The 26,412-nt window shown below is 41.9% G+C and overlaps 1 protein-coding gene across 1 annotated transcript in view; it reads left to right on the plus strand.

The window, feature by feature from the left end:
- The window catches only part of Grin2b (glutamate ionotropic receptor NMDA type subunit 2B), a 503,512-nt gene extending 478,530 nt beyond the window's left edge, over positions 1-24,982 (plus strand). Inside the window, exon 14 of the mRNA XM_032905525.1 lies at positions 24,929-24,982. Within this exon, the coding sequence (XP_032761416.1) occupies positions 24,929-24,939 (11 nt within the window). The 3' untranslated portion in view covers positions 24,940-24,982. The remainder of the gene's footprint in view (positions 1-24,928) is intronic.
- The last annotated feature ends 1,430 nt before the right edge of the window (positions 24,983-26,412 follow it).

Raw genomic sequence — 26,412 nt, forward strand, 5'->3', positions numbered from 1 at the left:
CCAGTCAGACATGCTACCATCAAGAAGAAAAGTGACAGGTGAAGGTAAACATGCTGGGAGATAGGAACTATTATACACTGCTGCTGGGGGTATAAACTGGTGCAGCCTCTATAGACAACAGTGTAAAACAGATCTTTCATATGAACCAGATACATCCTGGATAAGCCAAAAGGTCTCTTAAGTCCTAACTCCAAAACACTTAAAGACCACTGTGTGGTTTTAGCTCATTTGTCAAAGATCAAGTGACCATAAGTGCATGAGTTCATTTCTAGGTCTTCAATTCTATTCTGTTGCTCTAACCGTTGTCTCTGTACCGACACCATAGAATTGTTATCACTATTGCTCTGTAATACAGCCTGAGGTCAGGCATGGTGATTCCCCCAGAAGTCCTTTTATTATTGGGAAAATTTTTCACTATCCTGGGTTTTTTGTTATTACAAATGAATTTGCAAATTGCTCTAACTCTATGAAGAATTGAGTTAGAATTGTAATTGGGATTGCAATGAATCTGTAGATTGCTTTTGGCAAAATGGCCATCTTTACTATATTAATCCTGACAATCCATGAGCATGGGAGATCTTTCCATTTTTTGAGAGCTTCTTAAATTTTTTTCTTCAGAGACTTGAAGTTCTTGTCATACAGATCTTTCACTTGCTTGGTTAGTCACACTGAGGTATTTTATGTTGTTTGTGACAATTGTGAAGGGTTCTGCTTCCCTAATTTCTTTCTCAGTCTGTTTATCCTTTGTGTAGAGGAAGACTACTGATTTGTTTGAGTTAATTTTATATTCAGTCACTTTGCTGAAGTCTTTTATCAGCTGTAGGAGTTCTCTGGTGGAACATTTGGGGTCACTTAAGTATACTATCATATCATCTGCAAATAGTGATATTTTGACTTCTTTTCCAATTTTTGTCCCTTTGACCTCCTTTTGTTGTCTAATTGCTCTGGCTAGGACTTCGAGAACTATATTGAATAAATAGGGAGAGTGGGCAGCCTTGCTTTGTCCCTGATTGAGTGGACATTCAATTGATTGATTGAGTGGGATTGTTTCAAGTTTCTCTCCATTTAGTTCGATGTTGGCTTCTGATTTGTTGTATATTGCTTTTACTATGTTTAGTTATGGGCCTTGAATTCCTGATCTTTCCAAGACTTTTAACATAAAGGAATGTTGACTTTTGTTAATGTTTCCTCAGCATCTAATAAGAGTTCTTTTTGTTTCTACTTGGTTGATTTCAGCCCTGAGTTTGTTTCCTGCTGTCTACTCCTCCTGTGTGTATTTGCTTCTTGTTGTTCTCCAGCTTTCAGGTGTGCTGTCAAGCTACTAATGTATGCTCTCTCCCGTGTCTTTTTGGAGGCACTCAGAGCTATGAGCTCTCCTCTTAGCACCGCTTTCATTGTGTCCCATAAGTTTGGGTATGTTGTGCCTTCATTTTCATTAAATTCTAAAATGTCTCTAATTTCTTTCTTTGTTTCTTCCTTGACCAAGTTATCATTGGTTCCATTTTCTTATGTATCCTTAATAAAGCAGGGCTCTGCTTTGCCCAAGAGCAAATTTTCTCCTCCAGGAGCTTGGGGAAAATGTTTGTTCAACTAAGGCTGTGATATCTTACATGGGGAGCATTTGGTGTCAAAGAGAGGCTGAAAGAGATTCAGATGGCCCAGTTCGAGACCAGAGTCCTAATCAAATGTTATCTCCTCTGCTATGTTCCTGAGTCACTGTGACTGCACGAATCTTTGTGCCACAGATATTTCTATTTCTACTATTTCAAATAAACCCTGCCTAGCGTGCCCTAGTTCATGAGCTCCTGACCTCAGAGATATTGAGTAGAGAAATCAGTCCCAGCCCTTAATGACAATGTAATTCTTTTTATTCCCCCTTTAAGGCTCCAGTTCTTTCATGTTTTAGCTTTCTGGGTGGGAAATTGTGCTCTCAGAGGAAGAGGCGCATGGCTCCTTAGTTGCATGCAAGGTATTAATAGATGAATTTTTTTCTGGTAAAATGCTAATGGGAGAAATTGATAAGATTGATTGGAAGCAAATGTGATATCCGAAATTAAAGTTTTTAAATAGGAGAAGAATGTTTGTTTGAAAATTAAACAGCCACCAATGATTCATGGAGTTATTTTATGTCCTTAATATACACTGTGCCTATTGTCCTATAGGCATATGCAAATGTATAAAGTTCACATATTAAATAATAGATAGGGAGAAGAAGAACTTTAGGTGTACAAAGTATTATTGTCTTCATTATTGTTCCCGCAAACTCGAGCAGTCTTTACGGGAATTTCATTATTTGTTTGAAGAAGTGTGCTGAGCTTGGCAATTTCCCACCATCATTATGAATGTCCCTGTGTCAGGCAACAGGGACTGTAGCCGGGAGAAGGAAAAGTAATGCAGACAACTGGTTAAGAAAGAATTCTGTTTATTTTCAGATCTCCTTGGGCTGCATGTTGAACCTTTTGGCCATTAATTGTCTGATCCATCTCTCCTGTGCCTCCTGGTTCTGAGAGGTAGCGGCTGTTTTCTCCGAGGAGTTGCGAGGTGTTGAGAGGATGACAAGATGCTGTAGCTGTTGCCAGCAGGCACCGCCTTGATCTGTACACATCAGGTATCACGGTCCTCGGGTTCTCTGTTCTCACAGTTTACCAAGAAGTGACTGAGCGGTTGCTGGCCCTGAGATGTTGACAGAGCTTCAACTAAAAGACAGAAAGGGCTGCATTGTAACTACAGAAAAACCTTTCCCTGGCTCTCCCAATGTAGAATAGTCAACCAACAGAGAGAAAAGAAGATGAATTATTCCTGACCACTGCTATTTGAGTTCCTCTAGGGTTATCATTGTTTTTAAATTTGTTTTTGACTCTGATGCTTTCAGGACGTCAAGCAAGTGTTCCGAGTTGAGCTACATTTCCAGCACTTTCCTTTCTTCATGTCAAACCTGGTGTCCAGGTTCTTTTCTTTATCTTTTGTTATTCCACTTTCAATTTCTAAGTGTGCCAATAGGAAAGATAACACGTCCAGGCCAGTGCTTGGTACCTCTGATTCAGAAAACCAATCAGGCAGCCTGAACCAGCAGCACCCAGGACATTCCTAAGGGTTTCTGAATGCTGGTGCCAACTCAGAGAGGACAACTAAAACATTTGGGCTGACCTAGTTGGAATTTGGCAGATGTGACCATTCCAAAGGCAACAGAGGGATATTAAAAAATAATGATTCCAATTAGAAAGTTTTACTTTGTTAATTCAAATTTTTATTAACTTCATTAGCTTTAAAGTTTCTTTCGTCTTTCCTCTGATACTAATGCTATCGAGTTAAAAGACCCTAATTAGAGTTTTCTGTGCAGTAAGACACCTGATCCTCACAATGGTAGATACACAGGTTTGCAGGCTCTCTTGTTTTGAGCATGTCTTTCTTCGGGTTTTAAAGTTGCGAAGAAACACCATAACCAAAACCAATGTGAGGAGGAAAGATTTGCTTCAACCCACAGCTCTCAGGTCACGTGCTGTGACTGAGGGAATCAGGGCGGAAGAAAGAACCATGGCAGAACACTGCTTACTGGCCTTCCCTACATGGAGTTTTTATATAATTCAGGACCATCTGGCTAAAGGTATCACTGGCCTCCATGGCTAAGCCCACCCACATCACTAATAAATATAACTCATGGACTAATCTATAGGCAAATCTGGCAAGGGAATTGTCTTAACTTTGATACCCTCTTCCCAAATGACTCTATCTTGTGTCACGTTGACAAAAAGAAATAATTAGAAAAGACTACAAAGCGTATACTGACGTTATATACATGGGAGAAGAGAAGAATGCATGGTTGGATGACCATTACCTAAAACATCACAGCCTTCCAGAACCCATACACATTGGAGAAACATGGTTAGTCCAAATTGTTCACTTGGCTTGATTAACGGTCAACTAGGAGGTGGGCGAGTCACACTTCCGGGAGTACCCATGATGGGATTCTAGAGACAATTAGTTAAGAGGGAGGAGCCATGCCAAATGTTCACAGTATCATCCCCAGCATAAGCTGGGGGCCCAGATGGAATAGACGTGGAGAAAAGAAAGACCCAGCTAAGCACTGCCATGATGTGTCGGTCACCGTGTCAGTTACTTCTTCCTCTGCTGTGAAAGGAAGGGACTTAAGGAAGGAAGGGCTTGGTTTCGGCTGACAGTTTGAGAAGGTGCACAGTCCACCAAGACAGAAGGCGTCTTGTGAGACGCCTGTTTGGAAGTTGTCCAGGATGAGGAACAGTGAGCAGACAGGAAACGATGTGGGACCAGGTTATAGAATGTCAAACCTGGCCCCTGGTCACCCACTTCCTCTAATGAGGCTCCATCTCCTAAAAGATTTCACAGTCGTCCAACTCAGCAGCACCAGCTGTGGGCCAACTGTGTGAGCGTGCAGCCCTGCGCAGGACATCGCATTCAAACCACAGTCGGCCATGAAGGGAGCAGCTAACAGCTTTACTTCACCACACAAGCAGCCACAAACTCAATCCTCTGAAAGTCGGCGAAATCCCCTGCTTTAGGCTGTTTTTCTCAAGCATTTATCACAGCAAGATGAAAAAAAAAACACCTAGGACAAGGAAGAATTTGATTGTTTATGGTTACTACTGCCCACAATTCCCCTTCTGTCCATTTTGAGTCCTAAAACATAATATACGTCAACAATGATCATAATAGCTGTAATTTACGGAGCACTCACACTAGGCTACTCATTTTATATGCATTAATCTTACTAAAATTATACAGTAATCCCAAGGAAGTACACTGTAGTTCACTTTACTTGAAAAAAAAGTCTATATCCAAGAAAAAGAACAGTTGAGTCACTTGCTCCAGATTGCATACGTAATAGGAGAATAAGGAATGTCTGATTCCAGCTAGTGTGACCAAATAGAATTGAACACTTTTCCTAGACCTGTGCAGTTACCTGCTGTGACTCTCTTGGGGAAAATGCAGAAATTTGGATCCTTCTGGCATGAACAAGCAGGAAACCTGTCTAGGTGTCCAGTCTCAGAGCCATCAGTGTTCAGTCTTCTACTCACAGCTCACAATGTGTAGGAAATATCCCATTAAGGTATGACATCCTCTATGGCTTCTAAAGAATCTTATGTTCTAGTAGCCACACATTTATGTAATTGCTCCCTTTTTGTACTAGGGTTGGTTTGTAATGAAAAACAAATGGCAGAATTGTTACTGCTCAGGTAGATTGTAAAGGACTATGACTTTTACCTGCTCTCATATACATACATATGTATATATGTATACATATGTGTGTGTATGTATAAACACGTCTATATGACATATATGCATATATACATATGTACATATATACATGTATACACATATGTATATACACATATGCATATATATACATATATACATATACAGATATATACATATATGCATATACACATATATACATATATACACACATACATATACACATACATATACACATACACATACACATACACATACATATACATATATGCAAGTATACACAATACTATATACATACATATACATACATGTACAAATACATATTCATATTCATATACATATACTGTCAACATACACACACACACACACCTAATTATAAGGTCTGTGGCAAGTCAGATGCCATGGTAGGAGGACACTGGGTAGGCTTTAGAGTCACCATCATGATGAGGAACAGAAGCCTGCAGCTACCAGCTAGTAAGGGACTGAAGCAGACCAACAGTCAGAAGGAGGAGCTTGGAAGCGGATTCTCCAACCCGAGTCCAGCTCTGAAGTGATGGCAGCCTGGCACCAGCTAACCACGCCTAGATTCCTAACCCCCAGGGCCAGTCTGAGATCACCAATAATGATTTAAGGGGCTGCCTTTCCAGGAGAGCTAGCTATTTGGTATTGCATAGGTAATATCAAGGTGAGGAGAGACAGTGTCAGCCGTCAGCACCTCAGCAATCTCCTAGGTGACTCTAGATCCAGTCAAGCGAACAGTTAGAATTAATCACTGTCAGGATGCAGTGAACTTTTTTCCAGCACAGATATCTCCTGCCTGCTCTGCTCAACCCAGAGGCTCCTAGCAGAAAGTGTTTGTTGGTATTTTATAACTGTGACAAACTACCGTGGATGCCTAGAAAGCATCTTAATAGAGGAACGGTTTATTGTGACTCATGGTTTGGGGAATTTATATCCATGGTCAGATCTCACCATTACTATGGGCCTGAGGTAAGGCAGGGAGAGCTTCATTGTGGCAGGAGTGTGTATCTGGGAACATTACCTACTTGGTGGCACACATGAAGCAGGAAGATCAAACAGGGTCTAGGTGTGAGATATGCTTTAATGTCATGATGTCATTGCACTTTACTCCTGCCCACTGTTCTCCCTATCTTTCCCCATGTTTTGGTCCTCTTCTTGCTCTCAAATACTCTTTTTCTGTTTTCTTGTGCTATGCTGTGCTGTGTGAGTGTGTGTGTGTGTGTGTATGTGTGTGTTTGCACGCACACACATGCATGTGTATATGCGTGCATGTGTGTGCATGTATATGTGCACTTGCACACGTGTGCACATGTATGTATCTATGTGTGCTTGCATGTATGCACACATGTGTGAGTATATGTAATATGTGTAGGTGTGCAATTGTGTGCATACAGAAATCAGAGGAGAGCTTCCATGAACCAGTTCTTACACTACCTTGTTTTGAGGCAGGCTATCTCCTGTTCTTCTTGTCACTTCATTTTTACTCCAGGATAGCTGGCCTGGTGGCTGCTGGGAGATTCTCTGTCTCTGACATCCATCCGGCCACAGGAGCACTGAGGTTACAACGCCTCCAACTTTCTGTGTAAGTTCCAGGGATCCAAACTCAGAGGATCTGGCTCATGTAGTGATCACTTTTACCCACTGAGCCATCTCCTTGGCCCAATTTCATTTTTCTTCACAGCTGAATAAAATACATTTTCTTTATTCATTCCTCTCTTGATAGGCATCTGGGCTGGCTCCATTCCGTAGCCATGGTGGATTCTGCAGAATAAATGCACATGGGCAAATCTCTGTGTGGTCTCTGATGAGACGCCTTGGCTATTTACCCAGTAGTGAGAGAAGTTCTATTTTTGTTTTGTGTTTTGTTTTGTTTTAGGGACTTGGTTTCCTTTCCCTTTGAAAGACACTGTGATCTACTAGCCCCTCTGCTTCCTTTAGCTGCCCTCTTCCTTGATCTACAGTACCCCGTTGCCCACTTCTCAAGGCCTGTGTGTCTGAGCAGAGCCTGCCGGAGTTGTATGGCAATGAGTAGGGAGCACAAAGAGAGCTTGCAGCTGAGCTCAGAGTGCACTGCTGCAGATGCCTTTACCCAAAGCCTGCAGAATAAGCAGCTGACAATGAGCTGTCCTTAAAGCTGAATGAACCCTAGCCTAAGTCCAGAACAGGAGCCTCAGAGAAGAGGAGAAGCTGTTTTCTACTCTTGGAAAGCCAGGCATCTCTGGGTTTCCATTTTTGTTTTTGGTCTCCAGTAGTACGTTAGCATACAGTTGACACTGATTCCCTTCGCCTCCCCCTGGAAGCAGTGTCTCTAGCCATCAAAGGCCTACAGGAAGAGGCCAGGCATGAAGGTTGTCGTTGCTGTAGTGTTCACTCTCATAGGCCCATTCACTCCAGGCTTGAAATCCAGGGTATCCTTCCAAGAGACCAGGAGGAGTAAGGCTTTGTTCTTGGGGGAAAGGAGACAATATTCCAGAGGAAAAGAACAAGTTAAATATGAGGAGATTGTTTTGCCTGAGTGAGAAGTGAATCTCAACAAGACACAACAAGCATCAGGGTGTAGAGGCTCACACTTTCATCTCAGCCGTTTGGGAAGCTGAGGCAAGAGAATTGCCGTCCATCCAAGGCTTGAGTAGGCTGGAGAATCGAACTCTGTCTTGAAACTAAAGGGCTATTTATGTCCCCTTCTGGGTGAGATTCAAGCATCTTCCCTAGGGCCTTCCTTGCTATTTAAGCTTCTTTGTGTCTGTTGATTATAGTGTGGATATCCTCTACCTGTGGCTAAAATCAACTTATCAGTAAGTACATCCAATGCATCTCTTTCTGGGCCTGGGTTACCTCACTCAGGATGACATTCTCTAGTTCCATCCATTTGCCTTCACCATTGTTCCATGATGTCTTTGTTTTTAATATCTCAGTAGTATTTCATTGTGTAAATGTACCACATTTTCTGTGTCCATTATTCAGTTCAGGGATATCTGGGTTGTTTCCAGTTTCTGTCTATTATGAATAAAGTTGCTATGAACATGGTGGAGCAAGAGTCCTTGGGATATGTTGGAGCATCTTTTGGATATATGCCCAGGAGTGGTATAGCTGGGTCTTCAGGTAGAATTATTCCCAGTTTGTCCTGCCTACAAGAAGTGCAGGGGCAAAGATGGATCAGAGACTGAGGGAGTGGCCAACCAGTGACTGGTCTAATTTGAGAACCATCCCAAGGGCAAGCACCAGTCCCTGACACTATTAATGATACTATCTTGTACGTGCAGACAGCAGCCTAGCATAACTATTCTCTGAGAGGATCCACCCAGCAGCTAACCAACAGATGCAGAGACCAACAGCCAAACATTAAATGCAGTTTGGAGAGTCTTGTAGAAGAATTGAGGGACCCAGAAGGAGTAGGAACTCCACAGGGTGACCAACAGAGTCAACTAACTGACCCCTTGTGGACTCCCAGAAACTGAACCACCAACTAAAGAACATACGTGGGCTGGACCTATCCCTGGATGAATAAGAAGAGAAAGTGAGCTGAGAACTAGCCTGTGGACTCGCTATAAACAACCACATATTGCTCCTGCCACCACAGCTCGAATGCTTCTCACCAGCAAGCCTTCCTCAACCTTCCTTCCTTGATACTTCCTGCTATGGATCCAGGGTCACAACAATAAATAACGCAGCAAATTCTCCCCCTCCCCTGATACTCAGCACAACACATGTTAGAAATGTAGCTTTTCTACCTCTTTCGGAAAACCATAAGCACTCAATGACAAAGGTAAGAATCTGCCTTAAAAAGAGGAAAGGAAGAAGCCCAGATTATACTTCGATTTTTCTAAGCTAAATTCAGCTACTTTATCCTCTAAACTTGACAAATCATTTCAGATCACAGAACATTGCTTTGAGAAACAGGAGGGATTTGCTATTACTGTCTTTGTTTTAGAGAATTCATGATGGAGGAATTTTCTATCTATATTAAAGATAGAGAAGCTTGATCAAGAGTCACCACAGGAATCCAAAGACCTTAGTTTATCAGTTTTAAGGTGGGGTCTCCCCCACTAACATCTTCTGATGACTGAAAATGAGTTGTATATTCCTGACCCTAGAAACATTGGCCCTGTTATCATTGTTTTATGCCAAGTTCCTCCACCAGTTCAGTTTGTCACTTGGTATTCTTTGGGGCTACACTGTTGAATCTAAATGTTCTGTGAAATATCTTTACAAAGAACAGGCTATAACTTGGCTTTGAAACAAAAATCACTTGCGTTTATACAGAAAGACACAGAGACTCAACAGTGCTGGTGAAAACTGATGACGTAGAAGCACATGTTTGATACAAGGTAACTGTTAAGTCTTTTCTTCAAAGCAGTAAGTAAGGGGCATAATGTGGGGAGGTCCCTAATCTGTGACCAACTTTGCTCACATATACCAACAAGAAAACACAATCTTCAAAGTTTGCAGAGAGATGTAAACAGTTTAAGACAAAATCCCAGAAAAAAAAATTGTTCCAGAAATTTCACTTCTTGATCCTCCCAGTGACACAGAAGTTGACATTATGTAAAAAAAAAAAAAACCAAAAAAAAAACAAAAAACCATAGATGTTAATAACTCTGAGTTGAACACAACCTAAAAAATAAAACTCTCCCTCTGTGGCAGATTTAGGAATTCTGCTTTTTGATGTAGGTAGATGGATACCATAAAATATTATGTTTAAATAAACTCAAAGTGTCTTTTTTAAAGCCTTGAATAAAAATTGAGTATGAGTCAGTGAGATAGTTCAAGAGGTAAAAGTGCTTGGTGCTAAGCCCAATGACCTAAACTAAGTTCAACCCCTGGATCCAACGTGATGGAATAAAAGAACTATTTCCAGTAGCTTGCCCTCTGCCACTACACACACACACACACACACACACACACACACACACACACACACACACACACACAGAGAGAGAGAGAGAGAGAGAGAGAGAGTCAATGTAATGAAAATGTTTAAATTAATTTAATAGTACATTGCGCTACCACAAAGCAATTGGCATGATTTATGGCATGATTTGAGGTGGCATGATATATCATGTAAATGCTATAGTCTTTATTTTCAAAGATATATTTATTTACTCTATATGGATGAGTTTTTGTTCTGCCTACATGCATGTCTGTATACTGTGTGCATGCCTGATGTCTGAGGAGATCTGAAAAGGACATTAGATTCCCTGAAATTTGAGTTATGGATGACTGGCAGCTGTCATGTGGATGCTGGAATCAAACCCAGGTTCTCTTCGAGAACAAGTGCTCTTAGCTAGTGAGTCATCTCTCCAGCTGCTATTTTACCTCATTTATTTGCTCTATGAAATATTTAGTTTATATTATTTTTGCTTTTTATTAAGTTTTTTCATATGATATATTCTGATCATTTCCTCTCCCCCAACTCCTCTCATATCCTTCCATTTCCCTACCCACCCATCTTCTCTCTCTCTCTCTCTCTCTCTCTCTCTCTCTCTCTCTCTCTCTCTCTCTCTCTCTCTGATAAAAAACACAGAAGTGAAACTTATTACAAACAAAATCAAATAAAAACGCTAAAACAAAACAAGAAATGCTCGCTACCATTCTGTATTCAAATTTCACTGGCTTGGTGAGTAGTTTGGGAACCCAGAGCTAGAGCTGGTAAGAGTTAAGCCAGGAATAACTTGGGGCATTTCAATGGCTGTGGAATGGCCTTTTCTGTAGAGTTCATAATGAAATCTTAAGAATGTTCTTAACTTGAGTGGATGGAATATAGCTTTTGAGTGGTAAAACTCAAGCTGTCTTAGGACAGAGTACTGCCACATGCTGAAAGCAGGAAAGAATGGCTTCAGCAGGTCAAAATTCTGTGATAGCTGGGGTGTGCTCACCAAGGTTCATGCACTGGAAATAAACCTAACTGCAATAGTGTTGGGAGATGGGGTTGAACAAGAGGAGCTCAGTCCATATACACCACAGATTCACACCAGCAAACCTACCTACACACCACAGATCCACACCAGCAGACCCACCTACACACCACAGATTCACACTAGCAGATCTATCTACAACCCGCAGATTCACACCTACACGCCACAGATTCACACCAACAAACCCATCTACATATCACAGATTCACACCAGCAGATCCACCTACACACCAGATTCACACCAGCAGACCCACCAATACACCATAGGTTCACACCTTCATACCACAGATTCACACCAGCAGGCCCACCTACACACCATAGATTCACACCTACATACCATGAATTCACACCAGCAGGCCCACCTACACACCAGAGATTCACACCTACACACCACAGACTCACACCAGCAGACCCACCTACACACCACATATTCACACCTGCACACCACAGATTCACACCAGCAGACCCACCTACACCCCACAGATTCACACCTACACACCACAGATTCACACCTACACACCACGGACTCACACCAGCAGACCCACCTACACACCACAGAGTCACACCTACACACCACATATTCACACCTGCACACCACAGATTCACACCAGCAGACCCACTCAGTCTGAACTTATCTTGTGCTTAATTTGGTTCTCAAAGGCTTGGACACTTGGAACATTGGTCCTGAAGAATGTTAAGGCAGGTCAGGTAGACAGAAAGAGCCACGTGCCTGGTGACATAACTAAAGGCGGTCACAGTGGTTAAGGCCTGCGTTGCTCAATATGGTCGTTAGAAGGAATGCAAGCTACAGGAATTAAGACCTAATTCTTCAGACAAACTAGACTTATCTTAAGGTAGTTCCACCTGTATTTTCTGGCTATCTTTCTGGATACCAAACTATAGAATATGCCCATTACTGTAGAACTTTCTCATAGGCAGCACAGCTTGAGAAAAAGACTGGTTACATGGTTAAGTACCTGTTCTGCTTGTCCACAGGACCTGAACTCAGTTCCCAGTACCCATGTCAGGTGGCTCACCAATGTTTGCAACTCCAGTTCCAGGGGATCTGATGCCCACTTATGGTTTCCATAGGCATCAGCACCCATGTGCATATACATAAAAATGTTTTAAGAGTCCTAAAAATGTCTTCTGCCCATGGAAAGTTTGACAGACCATCATAAACAGGCTTGTGGAGTTCCTGGCATCCTTTGGGAAGTATTTTTGGCTTCTGGGGAAGAGAATTGTTGCTAGGAAACAGTGTAATGAGGTCTGTCCTGTGACAGCATGGATCTTGGTTTTAGGTCTCTGACTGGAACACCAATCTCAGCAACTTGCTTGAGTATGACATTTCCCTTCCCCCTACCTCAGTTGCTTCATGTTTAAATGCATGGAGTGCAGCTGAACATCTAAGCCATCCACAGCTTTGATGCTCCGAGATGCTAGTGAACAACTAGTAAACAATTCTTAGCTCCCTGCCATCTTCTGTTTCACAGCTCTGATGGAGCCAATATGAGGAAGGACTGCAGCCACAGTAAAAAAAAAGTATCAGCAACAATAACTTTATTTCCTCATGGTGTGCTCTACTAAGTGCAGAGGTCTCTACCTCCAACCTCTCCCGGATGGGTCCCCATATTTGTGCATGTCTGTCTTGACTCATCACTCTGTAAATATCAATCTTTGGATCCTGACTTTCCAGAAGGGAGACGCCTGATGTTCTCGGCATCATTTCTCCAGTGTCTGGTGCAGAGACTTTTTAAAAGCTCTGTGACTTTATGAATGAATCAGTTCTTCACCACAGAGATTCACTCCCAAGTGCATTGAGTACAAACACCCTCTCTCTCCTTCTCTCTCTCTCTCTCTCTCTCTCTCTCTCTCTCTCTCTCTCTCTCTCTTCCCATCCCTCCCTCCCTCCACTTTTCCCTCTCTCCCTTCCTCCAGCAATGCCCACATATATCTCTCATGCTCAAGTTTGATATGTGGGATGGTCTGCCAGTAGGCTGAAGGCTTTCCTGTGTGACCTCTTATGTTGTTGCCTTTCATTACAATCTAAGGTATCTTTTCTATTTAGTGCCCTCTAAATCTTCTTCCCCTTTCCTGGGTCAACGTAGCTACAAGGCTTCAGTGCCCACTGTTATTTGAAGAAACTTTCTTCAATGCACAGGGCCCTTGGAAGCCAACAGCTACCCCTTCTCCCCTCCTTTATTCAAAGATCCCTAGGTCTCTAAACTAGTCCCTGTTACTGCATTAGGCTTCTTTCCTCTTGATTTAGTTATTCTTGGGAGTAGGAATGCCTAACATACCATAGGTGTAAAGTCTAAGCTCACCTTCCTGGGAGCCAGGCTCTCTCACTCCAGTTGTTTTGCAAAAACCTCCCAACCAAGAAGGAGGCTCACCAGAGAACGCCAGCCCATTTCACAGGTGGCATTTCAGGCCACTTACTGAACCGTGATCACTTGGGATTTAAAAGAGAAGTGTGTGGTCCTGCCCTGAAGAGTAATATTTAATTCACGAATCATTTATTTATCAATGCATGGCTTAGTACTGTAGAGGATTCCATGGTAAATGGGAGGGGTATCTGCCTTTAGATAGATTAGTTTAATGGAAGCGAGCTACAGACACGAATAACTACATTATGGGATAGGAAGTGACATTGAAGATAAAATACAACTTGTTAAGCCATCCCAGGGGGCCAGAAGAACCACCCACTTGTCAAACCAGAAAGGTTTTATCATTTGGACCTGTGCTTTAACGGCGGGTTAGATGTTGACTTGATCTGATCAGAATAGCAAAGTAGCATTCTAAGTCACGTCGTGATCACTTGAAGGCAGTGGTGACATTTCCCTACTTGGCCAGCCCACAAGTATGGTGAGAAACTGGAGAGGGGAAGTTGACAGGGAGAGCTTTCATTTTCTTGAAAGCCAATTCACAGCTATAGTTGTGGGCAATGGTGATGTCCTGGTGGCATTTTACCACGGAGTCACCTGATGTCGTAGGACTTCAGATTAGCCTGGAAAGTTTTACTGAAAGTACTGGAGGAGTAAAAGATTGCGTGCAGTAGTCAAATTGTCCTAAATAACAAGACAACCCCCAAATCTCAGAGCCATACACATACATGGTATACCCCTCACATCCATAGATGTCCACATCACATTGGCAGGGTGTCTGACAGATCATTAGGGATCCCACTGGTGCAGTGGGATCCCACTGGTCTTTAGAAATGTGCATCTTTAGCACAGGAGTTGGAGAGAAAAGGGCCCAGGTCGCATCTATGACCTTGTAAAATGAGTTGGGCAACATTCCTTCTGTTTCTATTCTGTGGAGTAATTTAAGGCATTAACTCTTCTTTGAAAGTCTGGTAGGATTCTGCACTCAAACCATCCGATTCTGGACTTTTTGTCGATGTTGGGAGTCTTTTAATGACCACTTCTATCTCACTAGGGGTTCCAGGTTTACATTATTTACCAGATTTGATTTAACTTTGGTAAATGGTACCTATCCACAAAAGTATCCATTTCTTTTAGATTTTTCCAACTTGGTTGTGCACGGATTCTTAAAGTATGTCCTTATTAATCTCTGGATGACCTATATCTCTTTATGTCCTTCTCTTAACTTCTGATTTTGAAAATTTGGACATTCATTGTCTTTTGGTGAGTTTGGATAAGGGTTCGTCTATCACGTTGATTTTCCCAAAGAACCAACTCCATTTCCCACCGATTCTTTGTATTGTTCTATTTTGATGTCAGTCCTCAGTTTGATTATTTCTTATCTCTTGAGTTTGATTGCTTCTTTTATTCTAGGACTTTCAGATGTGCTGTTAAGTTGCTGGTCTAGTCTCTATTTTTTTTTTAAATATAGCCCTTAGTCCTGTGAACTTTCTTCTTAACACTGTTTTCATTGTAGTCCATACATTTTGGTATGTGTACTCCTTTTCACTGAATTCTACAAAGTCTTTATTTTTTTTCTTAATTTCTGTCTTGTTCTCTTTTCATACTATAGGGAGTTATTCTGTTTCTGTTTCTGTTGTTGCTGTTGTTGTTGTTGTTGTCTCGCTTTAATTCATAGTGATCTGATAGGACACAGGTAGTTATTTCAATTTTCTTGTATCCTCTGAGACTGGCTTTGCATCTGAATACGTGGCCAATTTTTAGAATAAAATTTAGAATTCCATGAGACACAGAGAAGAAGGTGTATTCTTTTGTGTTTGGGTGAAATGTAATATCTGTAAGTATATTAGGTCCATTTGGTTTATAGTATGTGCTAGCTCTAATATTTCTCTCTTTAGGGTTTTAGAGTTTTTTGTTTGTTTGTTTGGTCAAATCTAGTGTTTTGTATGTTTCTTGTACATTTATAGGCATTTCCTTCCCTAGGTTAGAAATATTTTCTTTTATGGTTTTGTTGACAGTATTTTCTGGGTCTTTGAGATGGGATTCTTCCCCTTTCTCTATTCCTATTATTCTTAGGTTTGGTTTTCTCATAGTGTTGCAGATTTTCTTGAAGTCAGGAGTTTTTTAAATTTAATATTTTCTTTGACTGATTATCAATTTTTTCTATCATATCTTCAATGCCTCAGATTTTCACTTCTTTTTTTTTTTTTTTCGGAGCTGGGGACCCGAACAGGGCCTTCCGCTTCCTAAAGGCAAGCGCTCTACCACTGAGCTAAATCCCCAACCCCAGATTTTCACTTCTACTTCTTGTATTTTTATTCGTGAATTTTTCCTCTGGAGATCCTGTTTGAATTACTAAAACTTTCATCTTCAGAATTCTCTCCTTTTTGTGCTTTCTTTATTGATTCTATTTCCACTTTCAGGACTTGAACAGTTTTATTCATTGACTTTGAGTGCTTGTGAATTTTAGATTTTTTAAAATAAATTTATTCATTTCTTCCATGTTTTGTTTGTGCTTTCTTGGCTTTCTTTAAAGGATTTGTTTATTTTTTCACACTGTTTGTTTGTGTTTTCCTGGATTTCTTTGAGGGATTTATTAATTTCCTCTTTAAGGAACCCTGTCATATTTATTTAGTTGGTTTTAGGTCTTTTTCTCCTGCTTCAGCGACTACTGCTGTGCTAAGACATCTAGGCTCCAGTGGAGACACATTGCCCTGCCTGATGTGGATTGTGTTTTTATGATGTGTGTAGGCATCTGGGTTTGGGATAATTATAGGCCTAGGTCTTGATTTCCGGATTTATCTTTGTTGGGTAAGCATTTGTTTCTTGGATTGTTTTCTCCCTGGATCTTTGTTGAATGCACTCGTCACGTGTTGCCTGATTTCCTAGCCTGCTCAGCTGGTATGTTCACAGGGGATGCTAGTATTGAAGGCTGGGCTACTGGGCCGAATTGGGAAAGGAAGTTTGAAAGAGAAGGCCTTTGTGATCCCTTGTGAGAAAGGTCAAAGGGCAAAGGACAAAGGAGACCAGATCAGATTTCTTGCTATGAAGCCAGGTATGAAACTCTGGATACTGAATCTCAGAAGCGGTATGAGAGACATGGCACTGCCTTCAGACTACTTGTTACCCTGGGAGGAGAGACCCTTGGGTTAGCAGTAGTGCCACCTGGGGTTGGGTCTGGAACAAATCAACAATTAGAGGAAGGTTAGAAGGAAAAGAACTGTGGGATCCATGGGAGATGGGAACAGGGGAGGCAGCCACAGGTGCTTACCACAGGGCTGGGGATAAGACTGGGGGATTGGATCTCTGGGAACAGAGAAAGACGAGGTCTACCTGGCTTTCTGAAGCTCATTAATTATCAATTAAAATGAATTAACAGAGATGTTTAATGAGTACAATCCTATTTTCTGTGTAGTAACACAGGTCACTATGACCAACTCGGCGAGCACCACGAAGCTCGTTGTTACTTTTCTTTAGCTTTGCACCTATGTCAGACGGTCCATCGTTCTTCCCACTGATGCTTGCCTTTCTCCCAGGAAAGGGGCCTCATGTACTTCTCTGTGCAGAGATTTCTCATATCATTTCTAAACTGAATATGAAACCTGAATGATTCCAAGAACTACTTACTTAGATTCCAGTAAACAGCAACAAAGGATACCCCCAGAATATTACGTTTAGAATCTATTGATTATTAAACAAAAATATCTCATTGCAGGGTGGGGGGAGGGTGGAATACTGCCTCTTAAGCTGTTATTCCGAATATTCTAAAGTCCTCTCAAACAATATAAATTCTTACCATTTCTCTTGGTCTGCCCGCTTGCTAGAGACACCACATACCTTGGTTACAAAATACAGAAATCAGCCTGGCACTGACCTGGAAGCTTCCTTCCTGCTGGCCACTTCCACAGTGCCAGCTGGTGTGCAGCCAGCTAGGAGGGAGACATTAGCAATAATCTTTTATAGCTGTGAACTTTGCATGCTACCATATAAGATATGCCTCTGGTGCAGTAGCAGCTCAACTGTTACAGGGGTAACCAACTGCTTTCTGATCGGCTCTTAGGTCCTTTCCATAGGAAAGAGTTCATGACTGATTCTGTGGACCAGGTCAAAGGCTATTGTCTAGGGACCTCAGACTCAAAGGTGAACCTATTACTGTTTTGCTAAGTGACTGCATTGTCAAACACACACACACACACACACACACACACACACTCGACTGTGTGCATACATACCCATGAAGCAGTATCGCTCTCAGTCTTGGACAATAAAGCTTTCTTTGCAGCAAGTGTCAGTTAATATGAACACATGGGCAGCAGGCTGCTGAGAACAGGGACTATTGAGTGTTGGGCCTTATATGTGACACCCACGTAATCCTCTCTAAGATACAAGGAACATTATGGGAAAGTAGGGCAAAGGATATAAGAATCCTATTGTGGGGGAGGGGCTGTGAAAGTGTCTCATGGGAATGATGCGGCTGTGGCACCCGTGCACCCACAGCAGTTCTGGTTTTCTGCACAGGATTTATCCCGTCACCAACAGTCATAGATGGGGAAGGTTCGTCCCAGGAGAACTCTTGATAGTCAAGGGTTCTGAAAGAAGAAGGAATTGCCTTCCATGGTGTAGCCACTGGGGAGTTGTCCCCTGGTCCAGTGGTTACCTTTAAATCAAGACCCTTGTGTCTGTGATCAAACCCAGTGGGCTTAAAACCACAATTAGAACAAAAGGATATGAAACTGAGATGGGGCCTTAGTGGGAGAAGCAGGGGGTTGTGGGAATGGAAAAGGAATAAAGGAGGGTGGACAGGTGACCAGGGCTGATATAGTACATACATGTATAAAATTGCCAAATTTTAAAGTAACAAAAATATCTGTCAATAAACCATCTAAGGACTTGGATGTGTTTCAATTGTAAAACACTTGACTTAAAGGTACCAGATCTTTGACTCAATCTTTGTGGCCATAAAAATAAAACAAAACCCACCAAGAGATTTTTTTTCTGTGACAATACCTCTGTACAACCCAGTAATGTTCAGACATTAACTGCATTAGATATTTGATTCCTTTTCTTTTGCCTCTGGGGATTTCTGAACTATGTCCAGATCCCCAGGTTCATATCTTTATCCACTCATGGCTCTTTAACACAAATACCATAAATCCTGTGGCTGAGGGATGAGGCACATTGATGTTTTACAGTAAAAGAGAATGGAAAGGGATGCTATAGGATCAAGACACTGGAGGGCTCAATGGATAGCAGAAACCCAATTCACATAGACAGCACCTTCTTTAAAAGTTATCTGTCTGTCTGTCTGTCTGTCTATCTATCTATATGCCTGCCTATCTATCTATCTATCTATCTATCTATCTATCTATCTATCTATCTATCTATCTATCTATATGCCTGTCTACCTATCTATCTATCTATCTATCTATCTATCTATCTATCTATCTATCTATCTATCTATCTATATGCCTGTCTATCTATCTATCTATATGCCTGTCTATCTATCTATCTATATGCCTGTCTGTCTATCTATCTATCTATCTATCTATCTATCTATCTATCTATCTATCTATCTATCTATTCTCTATATATCATCTATTAATCATCTATCACCCTCTATGTATCATCTATCATCTGTCATCTATTATCTACTTATAATCTATTTACCATCTATTTATCTACCATCTATTATCATGTATCTATGTATTATCTAATCTAATCTTATCTATCTACTATCTATCTACTATCTATCTATCTATCTACTATCTATCTATCTATCTATCTATCTATCTATCTATCTATCTATCTATCTAATGCATGTTTGGCCGGCATGCTTGTCTGTGCACTTCATGTGTGCCTAATACCCTTAGAGGCCAGAAGAGAGCAACAGATCCCCAGGACTGGGGGACTGGGTGATCATGAGCTGCCAGGTGGATGCTGGGAATGAAGCCCAGGTGCTCAGGAAAAGCATCCAGTGCTCTTATCAGCCCAGCCATCTCTCCAGCCTTAGATGGCACCTTCTTATTGCACCCTTGCCAAGTGACAGTCGCTAGCCAGCTTGTTTCTACCTCTGTTAGAAGGCCACTAAAGCCAGTCAGCAGGACTTGTGATCTGTTCTTTCCCCAATACCCTATCTCCTAACACTATCATTCTGGGAGGAAAAAAATCCCTCAAGATATAACTGGGAGAGTGTCACAAGTGGTCCACTGCACTATGTAAAAGGGAATGACATTCCTGATGCTGGGATCAGAAAACAAAACTATACTGAATAAGTTACTGGTCCCCTCCTGTGAAACAGTTCTCTGAGCTTTAATCCCAGCCTGCTCCATCTAAGGGTCATAGCAGGGGTGAAAGGGAGCCAAAGAGATAAATGTTGTCTTTGAAAATTGGATGGCACCAATCCTACCACCTACCTTTCTGGCCTTGGCGAGCAGGACTTTTACCTCATTGTATATGGCTAAATGACCTATAGCCTCCGCCCCCAGCTCCTGCCTCAAGGGAGCCTCCTGCAGGTACCGCTTTTGCCAATGAAACACCTTGTGGGAAGCTGTTTAGCTGCATAATTGGGTTGTGTGGGCTGTGGGCTTTGGCCTCATCCCTGTCCCTGTCTTCACCTGGTCCCAGATGCCAATAAGCATCTGAGACAAACAGTGTCTTTAACCGTCCTTTCTCAAGGGCTGCTTTCTCCCCAGAGACAGACTCTGCTGAGGCGTATTTGAGCTGGAGCCAGCAGACCCATAAACTATGGTGAATGAGAGAGCCAGCTCTTCTGGCAGGCAAAAGGAAACCAGCTTTCATGCTCAACAAGGGGCCTATCCCAATAAAGTCCAAGCACACTGTGCCACAGCAGAGAAAATGCCAAACCCAGTCAGCCAGCGTTCCAGAACACCAACAAAGATGGCTATACTGTCACAGTGCCCTCAGCTCTCATTATCAAGGCTTATCCTAATGGAGATGTCCTCCAACCCAGGCTGTAAAGTGGAAACGAACCCCAAGGAGCCATTATACACTGAATAAATACGCATCACAATGATTTAGATGCAAAAAAAGTCCCTCCTTTAGGCTTTTGTGTTTGAACACATGGTCTCCAGTTTGTAGAACTTTTAGGAAGTGAGTTGCTGTAGGGAACACATTGAGGCTTATAGAGCACAGATCTACTTCCTCTCTGCCTTCTACTTCCTGATCCCTCATGAGCAAGTCTCCTAGAGCTCCTCTGCCATAGATGTGGCCCCTTCCCACTTCTGTGCCTTCCTCACTGGGATGGACTGTACCTCAAAATGAACTAAGGAAGTCCTTCCTCTCTTCAGTTGCTTCTTCTTGTGTATTGGGTTGTAGTAATGAGAAAAGTGAGGCATTCATTGAAAGAGAAAGGCTCTGAGGGTGGAGATGGCTCATTTGGGAAAGTGTTTGCCATGTTACCATTATGGCCTGAGCTCAGATCCCCCAGCATCCATGTAAACATCCGGGTACATCAGTGTAAACAAAAGCTAGCACTGCAGAGGCAGAGACCAGAGAATTTCAGGGCTTGTGAGCCAGCTATTCTAGTCAAATAGATGAACCCCAATTTTAGTGAGCGATCTTGTCTCAAAAAATGAGACAGAGAGGAACAGAGGAAGATCCCATTATCAACATCAGTCTCTGGCTTCCATGCACAGATGTCTCTGCCTGACCCTCTCACCCATCATATTCAGACAAACACATGAGCTCCTTCAGGAACAGGTACCCATGCATGCAGTGCACACCCATGAAAGGTGGCTCAGTTCTATGCCATCAGATTGTAAACATAGCAGTGTTACCAAGATAAAGTAGCTAGCGCTCTCCCATGCCCAGTCTGCCACCTTATGCTCACCTCTCTCCTTTTACCTTATCGCTAATGTCATGGAAATACTGGGTACCGCATAGGAGGAACATCCAAGGACAACACATACTGATTCCTGTACCTCTTCATGAAGAATCTCGGCTGCACATCACATAGCCTCCCAGTTGGCACCATAAAGTACAGAAAGATACAAAGTGACACAGCTCACCAGTTCAGGACCATTTCATCTCTGTGACAATTTATATCAATAAGTACTGTCATTGCACAGAGATGCCCGGTATACAGTTGGGCATTGGTCCAGTGGACCATGAACCACTGTAGAAGTGGTAAACCTGAGATGTTTAAACCTGCTATGCTGTGGATACATGCGAAAGCACTTTGAGGCTTACCGCAGCACTCAGTCAGAGGTCGACGTCTCTAAAGAACTCTCTTACCAAGTTTTCTCAAGTCGAATTGTTAAATTCAATCCTCTCATTGACGTAAACCTGTTATCAATAATCCCAATGTAGTTCTTTCTCTGCGGCCTATGAGAATAGTTGTTCACATTGGGGCAGGCTGATTCTGTGGACTAGGACAGGTCTTATGAGGAAGCTATCTAAAGATACTCAAAATAGCATCACAGCGCCAGGGCACTTGGGTTGGAATAGGTTGGTGTTTGGATGTGCAATATCTCTCACAGGGTCATGTCATCAGCTGAGAGTGTAGCTTTGGAAGGCTGTAGAACCTTAAGAGGTAGAGCCCTGTTGGATGAAGTCACTTGTTGGGGCTGGGCCTTGAAGGCTGACAGCCTGGGCCTACTTCCTCCATGTTCTCTGCTTCTTATCTGTGACTGCGATGTGACCAGCTGCGCGATGCTGCTGCCACCATGCCTTTCCCATCCTGATGAGATAAATCCCCTCAAACTGTAAGCCAAAACTTGACAAGTACCACGTCAGATACGTGATGAGAGAAGTAAGCAAAGCCATTAATACAGGTTGTGAAGGAAAAGAAGCTCTGTCTGTTGTCCAATGTCTTCTAGTGTGAACTCTGGTATTTATACTGGATAGGAACCCTTTGGTATGGCTGTCTTTCTGTCTGCCTATTGCTCACTGCCTTGTTTGCTTGTTTTACTAACCTGAGGGTTCCTGATCTTTCAGGGAGATGTAGCCATTTCAGGCAGGGTCAGCATTCAGTTCTTCCTGTACTTTCCTTTTTGAGATATCAGGCTCTGGTGGCTAAGAGCAGCCCTCTATGAAGAATTATGACTTTACAATGAGCTCTAACTAAGTGACTTCATTTCTGGATAAAGTCACTCAGAACATCCCATTTGTTTTTTTCTAGCATGTTTTGTCTACTGCCATCTGATGACCAACAACAAACGTCACCAGTCTTGGTCATGTGAAATGCCAGAAACACTGTGCAGTTGAAGATTCAGGGCCTCTCACAACTTTGAAAGAAAGAAAAATATTTCTGAAGTTCTCTGAGATGTGACCTTCATCAATCACTAGAGCTCCCTTTCCCTCAAATACCAAAGAGAGGTGACATTAAAGTGAGATCTTTTCAAAAATGTATTACTCTTCAGATGAAGAAATGGAGGGTCGACAAGATCAGATGAGCTGCCAAGTTCATACAAAGACCACCAAACTTGGTCCAACCAACACTGGGGAATGTAGTATATTGCTGATTAATGGATTAGAATTAAACTTAAATTCATAAGTAAAGCTTTCCTATGGGAAGCTGCTTTTTTGTAGTCCTTTAAACTATTGGTATATATAAAAGGGGGGCTTCCTCTGGACATATTCATATACACGAAGTAATAAGTTTTAGGTCCATGGCTCTAACCATTCTGCAACCCTGCTTCCTCCAGGCACTCGATCTGTAGAGCCAGCAGCTGCTCACTCTGGAAGCATTGCTAAGATAATATTCTGTTTATTTTCTCTTAGCTGGGACTTTCTCACTCGTTCTTTTACTTCAGCTTCCTGATCTATCGAAATCATTTTATCTGGTTTCCTAAAAACCAAATTCCCCTCTCACCAGCATAATAAAGAGACAGACCCTCTACCCTTCCTGATGGCACAGGCAAGATGGGACTCAAGCTGTACATTTAAAAGAAAACATTCCAGAAGGTGAAGCTAGCACGAGCTCAGACAGAGCACCCACACCTGTCTCCAGCCATGTTAATTATTTCCCCAGGCCCACGGAGACCCCGATAATAACTTTAAAAGCATTCTGAAATCTACGAGAGGCACTTCAGTAAGCGGCCTTATGCTCTGTTCACTGTTACAATATGAGTCTTGGCATTCTTGGCAGTTTTATAAATGATTTCAAAATGATCATTTCCATTTCAAAACTGGCAATAGGTAATATATATGAGTTGAAAGAGGTACTGAATTACAGTAATAAATTTAAATGATAAGACCAAGTAACAGAGAGTTTAAAATTACCTGTTAATTTTCCTAGCTATTAGGTCGACAGTATTCATTGCATATTTCCGTACTGAGGTGTTTTCTGTCTAATTTATAAAAAATCCAATTATATTTTGAGGCAGAAGTGGATATACGGACATGCACACACACACACACACACACACACACACACATACATAAACATACATGTATACGGTTCTGTTCTGGTTCCCGTGTTTGCTGTTTGGTACTAACCAGGCACTTAACCTTGCTGTACCCCAGGTTCCTCATCTGCAATATTAGTGTCTACCTAAATAATGTTTCTTCGACAATTCAACAGAATTGAAGCTCTTAGCACAATGCTTGGCACAAGTTAAGTATCTAAATGTGAGCTATTACTTTAGGAATGCTAAGAATGAATATTTGGGGCAGGAGGATGCTCGGTCAGTAACGTATCTGCCTCACAAGCACTGTTCTAAGTTTGATCTCCACCACCCATATTGGAGAGAAGCCACCATGTGGAAGTTTACCTATAACCCCAGCACCAGGGATGCCAAGATTGGAAGATCCCTGGGACTTGCTGGCTATCTAATCCAGTCCAATAGTGAGCTCCAAGTTTAGTACCAGAATCTCACAAAATAAGGCGGAAGAGTCTGGGAAGATGGTTCGGAGGCTAAAGTGCTTGCCACAGAGGCAGGAAGATGAGAGTTTGGATCCCAGAAACCATGTAAAAGTCAGGTGCACATGGAAGCACCCCTAAAAATTCAGACTCAGAATGGTGAGACGAGGGATCCCCAGAGTAAGCTGACTAGCAAGGCAAGCGAGCTCTAAGATGAGTTCTGGGTTTGACTGAGACTCCATCTCAGAGCATAAAGAAGAGTCATTAGAAAGATGGCTGACGGGTTGGGGATTTAACTCAGTGGTAGAGCTAGAGTTCGGTCCCCAGCTCCGAAAAATAGAAAAGAAAAAAAAAAGATGGCTGACAAGTTTGGGCCACCATAACTGCTCATGTACACATGTCCCACACACACACACACACACACACACACACACACACACACACACACACACACACACAAGCAAACACATGCATTATACCACATGGATGCATACTGATGTTTCTATTTTTTATTATTTATTTATTTATTTACTTATTTATTTATTTATTTATTGCTAGCAAAAGTTTGATCCTTGGCACTCAGTTGGGGAAAAAAGGTACTCACCTATAGAGAGGTGATAGAAGGTGCTGGAAGGATCCTTGGAAGGCATGAATGTAGTCTCCACAGGACCCCCGTTGCTGCCTGTAAGTATGAGACATGTTAAAAGACTGAGCAAGCAGGATCTCTCTTCTCCCACTGCCTTTCTGCTTTATTATGAGATCGCTCACTTGTAGACACTCCTACCATAATGACCTTTCCCATTAGGCCCTCACAGAGCAAAGTCACTGCTGGTATTGTGTCCTTGAACTCCCAGACTGTAAACTAAACAAACCTCTTTTCTGTAAACCCTTTCCCAGCTTCTGGTGTTTTATGACAGTAACCAATAAAGGACTACTATAAAGGACTCATGCTAATATTTCCACTATACCCTTACAACCTAATTTTCCTTGATATTTTAAATATTTTATTGCATGTATTTGCTTATCCATCCATTCACTCATTCGTGTTGCACACGTGCACATGTCACATTGCACGGTTGAAAGTCAGAGAACAATTCGTCAAGGTCAGTGTTCTCCTTATACTACTGTGGAGCCTAAAAATAAAATTCAGATTATCTAGCTGGGTAGCACAAACCTCTATCCCTGGAAAACCTCAATATTATTTTATTTAGAAGTTTCAAAATACTTTAGAGAAGATGCCAGTGGAGAGCCATTTCTAGTCTTCTATTTTACCAGTCAGCATTTGCTTTCTCCAGGCCCCATCCATCTCCACCCTCGGCAGATGATGTGAAAGAGAAGTAGAGACCTTAAGATGGTACTATGGTCCTGACACACCCGTGAGTGTCTCCTGAGAGAAGTGATCAAGTGTCCAAACGCCAACAATTCGCAGTTCAGTTTCTCAGTTCTCCTGTTCATGCCATTGCGTTTATTCCTTTGATTAAAACCTGATCAAAGTTCACGCACTTCATCAAACTGATATCTTTTTAATCTCTTTTCATGGAGAGACATCTTTAAAAAAAAAAAAGGCCAGGTCTTTGATAATGCTGACATATTAAAGAGTTCTGGCCAGTCATACTTTTTATTGCCTCTTAATTTGAATTTGCTTAATTGTTTTCTCATGATTCGATTCATGTTAAGCTTTGTTTGACAAGAATCACAGTAGGTCCACTTTTGGCTCTCTAACAGCGTCAAGTCAGGAGACATAGAGTGTCAGATTATCTCACTGTTAATGACATTAGGTGAGATTGCTTGATTAAGGAGTTGACACCTCATTCTCTAGTGTAGTGTGTTACATGTTTTCCTTTGGAAACAACATAGAACTTCCAGGCAGTTATCTGTGAACATCTTGGCACACACATGAATATATTTTGATAATATTCACTCATCAGTTTGGACACCCATATGACACTAGCCCAAATCATTTAGATGACTATAAAATGCTCGCATTATAAGACTCCCATTCTGCTACACCAGCTAGTTGGCGTTCTTTTTAAAGAAGAGTC

Source organism: Rattus rattus, chromosome 6 (assembly GCF_011064425.1).
Source record: "Rattus rattus isolate New Zealand chromosome 6, Rrattus_CSIRO_v1, whole genome shotgun sequence".
Lineage (NCBI taxonomy): Eukaryota > Metazoa > Chordata > Mammalia > Rodentia > Muridae > Rattus > Rattus rattus.